Below are 16,101 nucleotides of genomic sequence, written 5' to 3'. Positions count from 1 at the left end.
CTGGAGGTAACTTGTACACATTATATAGATATCCCTTTTTAGTTTTTAGTTTATTAGAATAGTTGGAAGGAAATATCTGAAACTGTTGAACTGCAATCCAGTATCCTTGATTCTTGAAGGTGATCATAAAATTATATAGCTTATATGGTGTGACCATGTGATTGTGAAAACCTTATGGCTCACACTCCCTTTACCCAGTATATGGACAAATGAGTAGTAAAATGGAGATTAAAAAGTCAATGAATAATATGGATAATGAGGTATGGGACATTTTGGATATTCTTTTTACATTTATTTTTATTCTTATTTTTGTTTTTTGGAGTAATGATTATTTTCAAAAATTGATTGTGGTGATGGCACAACTGTGATGACACTGTGAACAATTGTTTTATACTTGGCATGATTGTATGATATATGAATATATTTCAATTAAAAATTTCAAAAAGTAAATGAAGATGGAGGAGGGGAATGGGATACTTTGAGTGTTCTCTTTTATTTTATTTTTATGCTTCATTTTTACTTTTTGGAATAATGAACACGTTAAAAAATTGTGGGGTTGAATGCACAACTTGATGATGAAACTGTTAGCAATTGTTGTACACCTTGGATGATGGTATGGTATGTGACTATATTTCAATAAAATTACATTAGAAATACTAAATAAATAAATTATGACTTAATTAAAGGTACTGCAAATCAAGATGCTATAAATTTTTTGAAACTCAAACAAGTGGGAGCTCTCTGATCTCACATCCAGCTGCATCTGGAGGAATGGGGGCTCCCAAACTTGGTAGCGTATCAATTAATTTTTACATTGTAAACTTGTTTCTTTTGCCTTAAGTACTCCTTTAGTAAAAAATGTGTTAAAGGTGAAAAGAAGTGAATCAAAGACCTAAATATAAGAACCAGGACAATAAAACTCCTAGAAGAAAATATAGGGAAGCTTCTTTAGGACCTTGTCTTAGGCAGTGGTTATTAAATTTTACATTCAAACACAAGAAACAAAAGAAAAAATAGATAAATGGGACCTCATCAAAATTGAAAAATTTTGTGCATCAAACAAAGGACTTTATGACAAAAATAAAAAGACAACCTATTCAGGGGGAAAATATATTTGGAAACTACATATGTGATGAGGGTTTAGTATCCAGAATATATAAAGAATCTTACAACTCAACCATAAAAAGCAACTCAATTTAAAAATGGGCAAAATCTTGAAAAGATATTTCTTCAAATAGGATACAGGCTTAAAAAGTACAATAAAAGATGCTCGATATCACTAGCTATTAGAAAAATCCAAACCAATCCACAATGACATACAAGTTTACCCTCTTTGAATTGCTACTGTTAAAATAAATAGAAAATTACAAGTGTTGGAGAGGATATGGAGAAATAAGAAAAGGCATTCATTGCTGGAAGGAATGTAAAATGGTACAGCCTCTGGAGAAGTCAGTTCAGTGAATCCTCAGAAAGCTCAGTATACCCACTACTAGGTACATAACCCAAAGAACTGGAAAGAGGGACTTGAGTAGATATTTGCACATCAATGGCCATAAGTAGCATATTTGCAATTTTCCAAAGATGGAAGTACCCCAAGCATTCATCAACTTATGAATGGATAGACAATGTGGTATATACACACAATGAATATTATCCAGCCTTAAAAAGAAATGGACTTCTGATACATATGACAATATTGATGAACCTTGAAAACATCATGTTAAGTGAAATAAACCAGACAGAACAAGACAAATATTGTAGGAACTTTCTGATATGAAGAATTATAATACACAAGCCCTGAGTCAGAATCTAGAATACGAGGGGATGGAATGGGGGTAAGGAAGAGGGAATTAATAGTTATATTATACAGAGCTTCTATTTGATATGATGGAAAAGTTTTGATAATAAATGATGATACAAGTAGCACAACATTGTGAACATAATTAACAGCACTGAATTATATATTTCAATGTGATTAAAAGAGGGAAATTCTAGGTTGTATATATGTTACTAGGATAAACATAAAAACACCAAAACATGGGACTGTGTAACACAAACAGTGAACCCTAAGGTAAAACCATCAACTGTAGATAATAGAACAATTATTAAAATGTTCTTTTATCAATTGTAACAAATGATCCAAACTAATGCAAGATAATAATAAAGTAATATATAGGGACCTTATCTTGATGCATGATTTTTCTGTAAACTCACAACTTCTTTAATTTAAAAAAATAAAGATATCTTTATTATATCTTTATTATTCCATATAATAAAGATATTATATAAGATATAATAGATATTTTCTATCTCATCCTTTTTATATGCAACACAAAATGAAGTTTTGATTTTCAAAATAGCATAAAAACTACATGGATGCTAAACTTCAAATAATCTGTCTGAATGTACAAAAAGAAAACCCTGAAACAATTGGGATGTCTATACACCATTCTTTTATATCCTAAGACAGATTCTCTACATGTAAGTCCTGAGTATCTGCATTTCTAACATGAATTTTCAGGGATTCTGTAGAATTCCAAAGTTGATCCTTAAGTATTTGCTGCAAAACTGGAAGGCTTTGATTGATTGACTGACTGACTAAACACAAGGGAAATGAAGACTGTCCCAGAGTTATCCTGTACAATGCATATTTTCCTTGAGCTAATAATGAAACAAGGCAGAAAGGATACAAAAGATTACACATTCATTTATCCATTCAAATAGCTTACAATGTTGTTTATATTTACACAATATATTTTAGTAATTTCAAATAATTTTATTTAACAATATAACATTTAATCTTGAATAATATCTTGGAGTAGATAATTGATAATACTGCTGTTTTCACAAGCAGGTAAATTAAACACAAATTACAATTAAATTTCTTAACTTTTCTGAACTTACATTTCTAAATTTCTGGTCCTCAATAATTTCCCAGCTTGCTTAAACAGAATGTTATTATACTAGCACAATATATACTGTTAATTATGATATCTTTTAAGAAAGTCATGTGTGTCTTTAAAATAGGGGCACAAAACAGTTACATACTATACCAAAGAAAGCATAGATACACTGTTATTTTCTACAACCAACCTAAACAGAATGAACACTTCTACTTTACCAGTTAGAATAATGATATGAATTGGAATAATATTAATAGCATTAGCTTTTGGATTGTGGAAACACCTAAGTTTGTATTCTATAGTTCCTTGGCATGTTCCTTCTGCAAAGAAGTTTTGTTTTACAGATTGAAATCTAATTTGTTTTTTATATCACATATAACTCTCTTGGGCCCAGCAATGCCTTACTCAATAGATATATTCTCTGTTATTGCATTTATAACAGCAATGATTGAGCTATAAAGATAAATTTTGTTGCTACAAAACACATACTGGAAGCCCAACAGCTACAGTGGCAAAGGAGAATGGCCCACCAAGGTAAGACCAAGGTAAGGTTTTTTTTTTTCTTTTCTGTGATTTTTTTAATTAAATTCAATTTTAGAAATATATTCACATACCACACAATCATCCATGGTATACAATCAACTGTTCACAATACCATCAAATAGTTATGACTTCATTACCCCAATCTATTTTTGACCTCTTTCAAGGTAAGGTTTTTGAGAAAATATTGCAGCAGAATGTTCAACTGGGAAAAAAGATGATTTATGTGAGTTAGGAGAACATTGGTCACAGTATTTTGGGGGATTGCTGAATGGCATTTTGGAATCTGGGGATCTGTGAATCTAGCAAAAGCTTTTTCTTGGACTTTTAGGAACAAAAACCTACATTCACGAGAGGCGGGGCAAGATGGCAGACTGGTGAGCTGTAGGTTTTAGTTACTCCTCCAGGAAAGTGGGTAAAAAGCCAGGAACTGCGTGGACTAGACACCACAGAGCAATCTGTCTTTGGGCATACTTCATACAACACTCATGAAAATGTTGAACTGCTGAGATCAGCGAAATCTGTAAGTTTTTGCGGCCAGGGGACCCGCGCCCCTCCCTGCCAGGCTTGGTCCCGTGGGAGGAGGGGCTGTCAGCTCCGGGAAGGAGAAGGGAGAACTGCAGTGGCTGCTCTTATCGGAAACTCATTCTACTGATCCAGATTCCAACCATAGATAGACTGAGACCAGACACCGGAGAATCTGAGAGCTGCCAGCCCAGCAGAGAGGAGACAGGCATAGAAAAAAAAAAAATAAAAATAACACGAAAAACTCCAAAATAAAAGCAGAGGATTTTTGGAGTTCTGGTGAACACAGAAAGGGGAAGGGCGGAGCTCAGGCCTTGAGGCGCATATGCAAATCCCGAAGAAAAGCTGATCTCTCTGCCCTGTGGACCTTTCCTTAATGGCCCTGGTTGCTGTGTCTATTAGCATTTCAATAACCCATTAGATCTCTGAGGAGGGCCCTTTTTTTTTTTTTTTAATCCTTTTTACTTTTTCTAAAACAATTACTCTAAGAAGCCCAATACAGAAAGATTCAAAGAATTGCAATTTGGGCACGTCAAGTCAAGAGCAGAACTAAGAGAGCTCTGAGACAAAAGGCAATAATCCAGTGGCTGGGAAAATTCACTAAACACCACAACTTCCCAAGAAAAGGGGGGTGTCCGCTCACAGCCACCATCCTGGTGGACAGGAAACACTCCTGCCCATCGCCAGCCCCATAGCCCAGAGCTGCCCCAGACAACCCAGTGTGACGGAAGTGCTTCAAATAACAGGCACACACCACAATACTGGGCATGGACATTAGCCTTCCCTGCAACCTCAGCTGATTGTCCCAGAGCTGGGAAGGTGGAGCAGTGTGAATTAACAAAGCCCCATTCAGCCATCATTTGAGCAGACTGGGAGCCTCCCTACACAGCCCAGCAGCCCAGAACTGCCCTGGGGGGACGGCACTCACCTGTGACATAGCACAGTCATCCCTCAACAGAGGACCCGGGGTGCATGGCCTGGAAGAGGGGCCCACTTGCAAGTCTCAGGAGCCATACGCCAATACCAAAGACTTGTGGGTCAGTGGCAGAGACAAACTGTGGCAGGACTGAACTGAAGGATTAGACTATTGCAGCAGCGTTAAAACTCTAGGATCATCAGGGAGATTTGATTGTTAGGGCCAACCCCCTCCCCGACTGCCCAGAAACACGCCCCACATACAGGGCAGGCAACACCAACTACACACGCAAGCTTGGTACACCAATTGGGCCCCACAAGACTCACTCCCCCACTCACCAAAAAGGCTAAGCAGGGGAGACCTGGCTTCTGGAGAACAGGTGGCTCGTGGACGCCACCTGCTGGTTAGTTAGAGAAAGTGTACTCCACGAAGCTGTAGATCTGATAAATTAGAGATAAGGACTTCAATAGGTCTACAAACCCTAAAAGAACCCTATCAAGTTCAGCAAATGCCACGAGGCCAAAAACAACAGAAAATTATAAAGAATATGAAAAAACCAGACGATATGGATAACCCAAGCCCAAGCACCCAAATCAAAAGACCAGAAGAGACACAGCACATAGAGCAGCTACTCAAAGAACTAAAGATGAACAATGAGACCATAGTACGGGATATGAAGGAAATCAAGAAGACTCTAGAAGAGCATAAAGAAGACATTGCAAGACTAAATAAAAAAATGGATGATCTTATGGAAATTAAAGAAACTGTTGACCAAATTAAAAAGATTCTGGACACTCATAGTACAAGACTAGAGGAAGTTGAACAACGAATCAGTGACCTGGAAGATGACAGAATGGAAAATGAAAGCATAAAAGAAAGAATGGGGAAAAAAATTGAAAAAATCGAAATGGACCTCAGGGATATGATAGATAATATGAAACGTCCAAATATAAGACTCATTGGTGTCCCAGAAGGGGAAGAAAAGGGTAAAGGTCTAGGAAGAGTATTCAAAGAAATTGTTGGGGAAAACTTCCCAAATCTTCTAAACAACATAAATACACAAATCATAAATGCTCAGCGAACTCCAAATAGAATAAATCCAAATAAACCCACTCCGAGACATATACTGATCACACTGTCAAACACAGAAGAGAAGGAGCAAGTTCTGAAAGCAGCAAGAGAAAAGCAATTCACCACATACAAAGGAAACAGCATAAGACTAAGTAGTGACTACTCAGCAGCCACCATGGAGGCCAGAAGGCACGATATATTTAAAATTCTGAGTGAGAAAAATTTCCAGCCAAGAATACTTTATCCAGCAAAGCTCTCCTTCAAATTTGAGGGAGAGCTTAAATTTTTCACAGACAAACAAATGCTGAGAGAATTTGCTAACAAGAGACCTGCCCTACTGGAGATACTAAAGGGAGCCCTACAGACAGAGAAACAAAGACAGGACAGAGAGACTTGGAGAAAGGTTCAGTACTAAAGAGATTCGGTATGGGTACAATAAAGGATATTAACAGAGAGAGGGAAAAATATGGCAACCATAAACCAAAGGATAAGATGGCCGATTCAAGAAATGCCTTCACGGTTTTAACGTTGAATGTAAATCGATTAAACTCCCCAATTAAAAGATATACATTCGCAGAATGGATCAAAAAAAATGAACCATCAATATGTTGCATACAAGAGACTCATCTTAGACACAGGGTCACAAAGAAACTGAAAGTGAAAGGATGGAAAAAAATATTTCATGCAAGCTACAGCCAAAAGAAAGCAGGTGTAGCAATATTAATCTCAGATAAAATAGACTTCAAATGCAGGGATGTTTTGAGAGACAAAGAAGGCCACTACATACTAATAAAAGGGGCAATTCAGCAAGAAGAAATAACAATCGTAAATGTCTATGCACCCAATCAAGGTGCCACAAAATACATGAGAGAAACACTGGCAAAACTAAAGGAAGCAATTGATGTTTCCACAATAATTGTGGGAGACTTCAACACATCACTCTCTCCTATAGATAGATCAACCAGACAGAAGACCAATAAGGAAACTGAAAACCTAAACAATCTGATAAATGAATTAGATTTAACAGACATCTACAGGACATTACATCCCAAATCACCAGGATACACATACTTTTCTAGTGCTCATGGAACTTTCTCCAGAATAGATCATATGCTGGGACATAAAACAAGCCTCAATAAATTTAAAAAGATTGAAATTATTCAAAGCACATTCTCTGACCACAATGGAATACAATTAGAAGTCAATAACCATCAGAGACTTAGAAAATTCACAAATACCTGGAGGTTAAACAACACACTCCTAAACAATCAGTGGGTTAAAGAAGAAATAGCAAGAGAAATTGCTAAATATATAGAGATGAATGAAAATGAGAACACAACATACCAAAACCTATGGGATGCAGCAAAAGCAGTGCTAAGGGGGAAATTTATAGCACTAAATGCATATATTAAAAAGGAAGAAAGAGCCAAAATCAAAGAACTAATGGATCAACTGAAGAAGCTAGAAAATGAACAGCAAACCAATCGTAAACCAAGTAGAAGAAAAGAAATAACAAGGATTAAGGCAGAAATAAATGACATAGAGAACAAAAAAACAATAGAGAGGATAAATATCACCAAAAGTTGGTTCTTTGAGAAGATCAACAAGATTGACAAGCCCCTAGCTAGACTGACAAAATCAAAAAGACAGAAGACCCATATAAACAAAATAATGAATGAAACAGGTGACATAACTGCAGACCCTGAAGAAATTAAAAAAACTATAAGAGGATATTATGAACAACTGTATGGCAACAAACTGGATAATGTAGAAGAAATGGACAATTTCCTGGAAACATATGAACAACCTAGACTGACCAGAGAAGAAATAGAAGACCTCAACCAACCCATCACAAGCAAAGAGATCCAATCAGTCATCAAAAATCTTCCCACAAATAAATGCCCAGGGCCAGATGGCTTCACAGGGGAATTCTACCAAACTTTCCAGAAAGAACTGACACCAATCTTACTCAAACTCTTTCAAAACATTGAAGAAAATGGAACACTACCTAACTCATTTTATGAAGCTAACATCAATCTAATACCAAAACCAGGCAAAGATGTTACAAAAAAGGAAAACTACCGGCCAATCTCCCTAATGAATATAGATGCAAAAATCCTCAACAAAATACTTGCAAATCGAATCCAAAGACACATTAAAAAAATCATACACCATGACCAAGTGGGGTTCATTCCAGGCATGCAAGGATGGTTCAACATAAGAAAAACAATCAATGTATTACAAGACATTAAAAACTCGAAAGGGAAAAATCAATTGATCATCTCAATAGATGCTGAAAAAGCATTTGACAAAATCCAACATCCGTTTTTGATAAAAACACTTCAAAAGGTAGGAATTGAAGGAAACTTCCTCAACATGATAAAGAGCATATATGAAAAACCCACAGCCAGCATAGTACTCAATGGTGAGAGACTGAAAGCCTTCCCTCTAAGATCAGGAACAAGACAAGGATGCCCGCTGTCACCACTGTTATTCAACATTGTGCTGGAAGTGCTAGCCAGGGCAATCCGGCAAGACAAAGAAATAAAAGGCATCCAAATTGGAAAAGAAGAAGTAAAACTGTCATTGTTTGCAGATGATATGATCTTATATCTAGAAAACCCTGAGAAATCAACGATACAGCTACTAGAGCTAATAAACAAATTTAGCAAAGTAGCGGGATACAAGATTAATGCACATAAGTCAGTAATGTTTCTATATGCTAGAAAAGAACAAACTGAAGAGACACTCAAGAAAAAGATACCATTTTCAATAGCAACTAAAAAAATCAAGTACCTAGGAATAAACTTAACCAAAGATGTAAAAGACCTATACAAAGAAAACTACATAACTCTACTAAAAGAAATAGAAGGGGACCTTAAAAGATGGAAAAATATTCCATGTTCATGGATAGGAAGGCTAAATGTCATTAAGATGTCAATTCTACCCAAACTCATCTACAGATTCAATGCAATCCCAATCAAAATTCCAACAACCTACTTTGCAGACTTGGAAAAGCTAGTTATCAAATTTATTTGGAAAGGGAAGATGCCTCAAATTGCTAAAGACACCCTAAAAAAGAAAAACGAAGTGGGAGGACTTACACTCCCTGACTTTGAAGCTTATTATAAAGCCACAGTTGCCAAAACAGCATGGTACTGGCACAAAGACAGACATATAGATCAATGGAATCGAATTGAGAATTCAGAGATAGACCCTCAGATCTATGGCCGACTGATCTTTGATAAGGCCCCCAAAGTCACTGAACTGAGCCATAATGGTCTTTTCAACAAATGGGGCTGGGAGAGTTGGATATCCATATCCAAAAGAATGAAAGAGGACACCTACCTCACCCCCTACACAAAAATTAACTCAAAATGGACCAAAGATCTCAATATAAAAGAAAGTACCATAAAACTCCTAGAAGATAATGTAGGAAAACATCTTCAAGACCTTGTATTAGGCAGCCACTTCCTAGACTTTACACCCAAAGCACAAGCAACAAAAGAGAAAATAGATAAATGGGAACTCCTCAAGCTTAGAAGTTTCTGCACCTCAAAGGAATTTCTCAAAAAGGTAAAGAGGCAGCCAACTCAATGGGAAAAAATTTTTGGAAACCATGTATCTGACAAAAGACTGATATCTTGCATATACAAAGAAATCCTACAACTCAATGACAATAGTACAGACAGCCCAATTATAAAATGGGCAAAAGATATGAAAAGACAGTTCTCTGAAGAGGAAATACAAATGGCCAAGAAACACATGAAAAAATGTTCAGCTTCACTAGCTATTAGAGAGATGCAAATTAAGACCACAATGAGATACCATCTAACACCAGTTAGAATGGCTGCCATTAAACAAACAGGAAACTACAAATGCTGGAGGGGATGTGGAGAAATTGGAACTCTTATTCATTGTTGGTGGGACTGTATAATGGTTCAGCCACTCTGGAAGTCAGTCTGGCAGTTCCTTAGAAAACTAGATATAGAGCTACCATTCGATCCAGCGATTGCACTTCTCGGTATATACCCGGAAGATCGGAAAGCAGTGACACGAACAGATATCTGCACGCCAATGTTCATAGCAGCATTATTCACAATTGCCAAGAGATGGAAACAACCCAATTGTCCTTCAACAGATGAGTGGATAAATAAAATGTGGTATATACACACGATGGAATACTACACGGCAGTAAGAAGGAACGATCTCGTGAAACATATGACAACATGGATGAACCCTGAAGACATAATGCTGAGCGAAATAAGCCAGGCACAAAAAGAGAAATATTATATGCTACCACTAATGTGAACTTTGAAAAATGTAAAACAAATGGTTTATAATGTAGAATGTAGGGGAACTAGCAGTAGAGAGCAATTAAGGAAGGGGGAACAATAATCCAAGAAGAACAGATAAGCTATTTAACGTTCTGGGGATGCACAGAAATGACTATGGTCTGTTAATTTCTGATGGATATAGTAGGAACAAGTTCACAGAAATGTTGCTATATTATGTAACTTTCTTGGGGTAAAGTAGGAACATGTTGGAAGTTAAGCAGTTATCTTAGGTTAGTTGTCTTTTTCTTACTCCCTTGTTATGGTCTCTTTGAAATGTTCTTTTATTGTATGTTTGCTTTCTTCTTAACTTTTTTTTTCATACAGTTGATTTAAAAAAAGAAGGGAAAGTTTAAAAAAAAAAAAAAAGAAAAACAAGGGAAAAAAAAAAAGATGTAGTGCCCCCTTGAGGAGCCTGTGGAGAATGCAGGGGTATTCGCCTACCCCACCTCCATGGTTGCTAACATGACCACAGACATAGGGGACTGGTGGTTTGATGGGTTGAGCCCTCTACCATAAGTTTTACCCTTGGGAAGACGGTTGCTGCAAAGGAGAGGCTAGGCCTCCCTATATTTGTGCCTAAGAGTCTCCTCCTGAATGCCTCTTTGTTGCTCAGATGTGGCCCTCTCTCTCTGGCTAAGCCAACTTGAAAGGTGACATCACTGCCCTCCCCTCTACGTGGGATCAGACACCCAGGGGAGTGAATCTCCCTGGCAATGTAGAATATGAATCCCGGGGAGGAATGTAGACCCGGCATCGTGGGACGGAGAACATCTTCTTGACCAAAAGGAGGATGTGAAAGGAAATGAAATAAGCTTCAGTGGCAGAGAGATTCCAAAACGAGCCGAGAGATCACTCTGGTGGGCACTCTTACGCACACTTTAGTCAACCCTTTTTAGGTTCTAAAGAATTGGGGTGGCTGGTGGTGGATACCTGAAACTATCAAACTACAACCCAGAACCCATGAATCTCGAAGACAGTTGTATAAAAATGTAGCTTATGAGGGGTGACAATGGGATTGGGAAAGCCAAAAGGACCAAACTCCACTTTGTCTAGTTTATGGATGGATGAGTAGAAAAGTAGGGGAAGGAAACAAACAGACAAAGGTACCCAGTGTTCTTTTTTACTTCAATTGCTCTTTTTCACTCTAATTATTATTCTTGTTATTTTTGTGTGTGTGCTAATGAAGGTGTCAGGGATTGATTTAGGTGATGAATGTACAACTATGTAATGGTACTGTAAACAATCGAAAGTACAATTTGTTTTGTATGACTGCGTGGTATGTGAATATATCTCAATAAAATGATGATTAAAAAAAAAAAACAAAAAAAAAAAAAAACAAAAAAAAAAAAAAAAAAAAAAACCTACATTCAGGTGGAGTGGCCAGGGTGAAAGATTGGGTAAAAGTGTGATTAAACTTTTTCTTTCTCATAATAGTTCACAATGGTTGCCACTCTTCTCAGGCCAGTGGGCCATTCTAAGGCTACGGTGACAAACAGGTTTGAGAAACAAGCCACTGGTCCTATATTTTTCCAAAAGGCTTATACAAGTAACTTGTAAGTTATGCTCTGCTTTTCATGGACAGACAGGTTAAATTTTTACACGGGATCAGGGAGCCCAAGGCTGGAGATGATATTAATTTGCCTTTAAACTTTGAAAGGCAATTGTACATCTCATGTCCATTTTAAAGGCTTTTTTTTCTTTTTTTCATTTCCATTTATGTCCAGATATAGAGGTTTGGCTATCAATCCAAAATTTGGTATTGACAGTTGACAATAGCCAGTTATACCTAAGAATCCTGAGTTTCTTTTTGGTCTATGGCATGACTACCTGCCAAAGTGTCTACTCTGCAAAAAGTCTCTTGTGGAGCTTTACACACTGAACATTTTTGAAGACTTGCATTTTTGAAACTTTGTGGTAGCATTATCTAATTAGACTGCTGTTTTATTTCTATGTCAAGTTCTCATGAGTGCAAAGAGTTTTTGTGAGTTTTATTTATTAGAATGCAAAAAATGGTATTCCTTAAAGTTAAACTAACTATATGCATCAGAAATACTGATGAGGAGAGTATACGGATTAGGTATTATGGATTGTATATTTTCAAACATTGGATTTCTAACTCTAAATTCTGGACAAATTTGTAATTTTGAGTTGCTGGTGTTAATCCTTATTCTAAAATCTTTTAATTTGTGGCAAAAATATTCTGTCTTCTCTTCATCTAAGTGGACGTTGTTCAAATGTGTTGGAATCATGTTTGGCTGCAATCTTAATGTGACTTTTATATGTCTCTGGCTCACCTGGAGGATATTTCACAGCCCTTCTTCCTTAGGCAGTTGTGGCTTGCCTGCATCTTTCAATGCAGTCTGTAGGCCTGCTCCTACAGTCAGAACTTGAACTTTCATTCATTTGGGGGGAAAGAGAGAGAGAGACTTGTAAAGAACTTTGTAAGTCAATTGACCTTTTTCCAATTTGGCATTGCTGATGCTGGGAGAAGTCATTAGCAACTTCAGACCTGCCCATAACAAAGACTGGTTCCTTTTAAGAGCAATTAAGCCTCCTGTTTACCAGAAAATTTACTAAGTTCTTACCCACTTGGAGTAAGACCCAAGGCTCTTTGTGGGTGACAAGGATGGTTTCCTGATGGGTAGAAAGTGCCCCCAGACCCCATCACTACAAGTCACTGTCCTCATCTCCTGTCAGCTGTGGACACTGGATTGCTGGGGTCCCTTGTTTACCTTTGCATCAAGCTGGGACATTCCCATTTCCAACATCCCTTCCCCCAGCAATATGCATATGCTGGAGCCCAGCAGTTTCCTTGGAGCCCTGAGGGTTTTACATTTCACAAACTCCTTTTGCTGCTGTTTTTAAGACATTGGCATTCCAGTTAGCTTTATAGGTGATGGCTTTCTTTCCATCCTTTCCTTGAGCTGCATCATGATTATAGAACACTTTAAAAGTAATTTTCACCAGGGCTGAGATTGGTAACTTAAGTCCACCTTAAATTTCTGTAATTTCCAACAAACATCAGGGGCACTCTGACAAATAAAAGACTGATTTACATTGCATTGATTTATTGGGTCCTCTGGGCTTATATTAGTAAATTTAAGGTTTTTGAATAATCATTCTAAAAACATTGATGAATTTTCATCCAGCTGTTAGACAACCTCCTGAATTTTAATAAAGTTATTTTGTCTAGGAACTCCATTTCTTAGTCTCACAATTATGCATGAATTTTGTTCTGCCAGCTGGTTTTCTTGGGTCCCAATAGGGGACTACTTGTGGAAGAGCAAGATTTCCTGGGGCATGAACTGGATTTTCTGGTTTCTCATTGGTTAAAGAATTAGCATAATTGAGCCCTTTTCATTCTAATTCTCCTTTCTTCTGAGGGTTATATTGCATTTAACAAAGTTTGTATATCAGCCACTTTGGATTATGCATAATAAAGATTAAATTCAGCAAGTTTTTCATTTTCCTGGGATCCTCTTGATAACTGGAGTTCCAGTTCTTCCAGTTGTGTAGATCTGGGGTAGAGAAAGGAGATTGCTCACATCTTGTGTCTATCTCCAGTGGCCCTTGTGGGAAAAGACACTGTCCCTGCCTGTCCCCTCCAGAGGTAGGGACACCCTGCCTAAAGTTCACATCACTCATGATATGAGGTGGGAAGGCCATTTCAGGGGAATTCATTGGCATGAGGGGCTTGTTCTCAGCTTTCTGACAAGTTGACAGAGGGAGAGGAAGAGGAGGGAGTGGCCAAGTTGTAGGCTCCACTGGGGAGGGAAAGGCAAGTGCAAAAACTGCAAACTCTAGCAGGAGAGGGAGGGGGAGCACAGGACCCACAAGCAGAGGCCTAGAAATCTCAGCCACTAATGTTTCCACCTGGAGTTCAAAAGCCTCAACCACCTGGGGGCTGGGAATCATGGCCAGCACTGTTTCATACTGGGGGCTAGGGCCAAGCCTAGGCGACCAAGTCTCAATGGCTTTATGTGCCACTGAGCACCCAAATAACCAAAATCTAGGCACCAAATTCAGTGACCTCCCTTAATGCCAGGGGCTGCTTCCTTCCAAACCAAGTCTCAATGGCTAATCCCCCATGCCTGGGGCTTCACCCTCCAAAAACAGCTTTGGTATAAATTTATGTGCCACTGGGCACCCAAACCAAGTGTGGTCTCCCACTTACAGCTCCAGCAGTTTATGTGTCACTGAAAATGAAGCAAACAGCCCAGAAACAAACAGAAGACAGGAGCAAGAATCAGAGAAACAAGACCAAGGCTTGTACCAGCACATGAGTCGTCCACACTCACTCACCAAACCTGTTTTCCTCCACAGCCCTTGGGGTCCTGGATGTGGGAGGCAAGAAATCCTCTCCTCCAGCTCCCAGAGGTAAGTCTCTTCATCGGCCAAGGAGCTGAGACTCGCAATTGTCGCACCTCGGGGGTCCAGGAACCCACCGAGCAGCACCTTGTTCAGACCTTGTGCCCCAGGTTTGGCGCCAAAACTGTGGAAGGAGCACTTCCGGAATCTGGGAGCATCACTCGGCGCAGCCAAATGACGTCACACCGCGCCAGGCTGAAGAGGAAAGAGGGTTAATTTACACCTGTGGGAGGACGGGGGAAGATTTTCAGAATCAGTCTCCTCAAAGTGACTCTTCAATTGGCTAAAACCATTAGAGACAAAGAGAGTTAACCACCTTAGTTAACATGTAGAAGGAGAATTTCAGTAGTTTATCCTACTTTTTTTGGGATTTACACTGGGAAAGATGCCTCACAGTTTGGGGAGATAGAGGAAAGGTTTGTTTATATCTGGGAGGTTTAAGACAATAGGTTAAAGCTGATTTAGGTTTTTGTGCAGACTGACATTTACATATGGCTGCAGACCTTATTTACATCTTGCTTCTTTGTGAGACAAAGTTTTCATCCCCTGCCTGCTTTCCATTTTAAGGTTACAATTAAAAGATGCTTTATGGTGACATTTTAGGGTGGATTTACAATTTTCTACTTGCTTGCAGTTTTAAGGTTGTATTAAAAAGGTTACTGTTACAGACTGGTGCCAGGCTTGGTTTAGCACTCTGCTCTTTCTATCTCAGAATTCCTATAGTTTTATCTTTGAAACTTGTCTTTTGTAAATGCAATAGGATAATGGAGGGTGCATGTGAGCAGAGGAGTTATATGCAATACACACTCCTCCTTGCCCCCATCACATATAGCTTTCATATATCATGTTCATGATGCCTCATGAGTACAGGATTCTGGCAGATGTAAGAGGTCAGTGAGACTCAAAGCAAGTACAGGCTAGGCATTCATGTCTACAACTGTATAACTGGGACATTGATGCCTGGGAGGGCATGATTTCCATTTGCACCAGAACTTGCTTCAAACTCAGAAGGAAGACTATGACATTCTAAGGAACACAGATGACCAAGGAACCCTATCATACCCTTTCTTACTAATTACTTCCTTGCATTAGTCAACCACTTATGCTGAAAATGATCACATAGAAAGGGAAAAATGGGGCAACTCATAGCTCCTTTCCCTTTTGATCACTCCTTACTCATCACTGAGCTATAGGTAGAGTGTTTATAGAATGTGCACAATGTAGTGAGAAGTACACAATTTCTTTTTGCAGTATTTCCACCATTCTGGTAAGAATGAAATGCATATACTTGTATGAGAGAGGAAAACTGAATTATCTAATTTTAGTGAGTCCTTATCCAAGTTTAATACTCTTATATTTACATTTAAAACTAGCACTGCTCAATATAAGGATGGATGGTAATATCCGTGCTAATAATTTGTTTTTTATTTTTACTAATTTA

The 16,101-nt window shown here is 38.2% G+C and overlaps 1 protein-coding gene across 2 annotated transcripts in view; it reads right to left on the bottom strand.

Moving 5' to 3' along the window:
• LOC119520499 (zinc finger protein 596-like) overlaps positions 1-14,759 on the bottom strand; it is a 54,935-nt gene extending 40,176 nt beyond the window's left edge. For both annotated transcript variants that reach the window (XM_037818402.1, XM_037818400.1), the window contains exon 1: positions 14,600-14,759. In XM_037818402.1, coding sequence (XP_037674330.1) covers positions 14,600-14,683 — 84 coding nt within the window. In that variant the 5' untranslated portion in view covers positions 14,684-14,759. The remainder of the gene's footprint in view (positions 1-14,599) is intronic.
• Positions 14,760-16,101: the final 1,342 nt, after the last annotated feature.

The sequence above is a fragment of the Choloepus didactylus genome, chromosome 25 (genome assembly GCF_015220235.1).
Source record: "Choloepus didactylus isolate mChoDid1 chromosome 25, mChoDid1.pri, whole genome shotgun sequence".
Taxonomy (NCBI): Eukaryota; Metazoa; Chordata; class Mammalia; order Pilosa; family Megalonychidae; genus Choloepus; species Choloepus didactylus.
The sequence above is the reverse complement of the archived record's forward strand: the minus strand, read 5'-3'. Positions and strand labels throughout refer to the sequence as shown.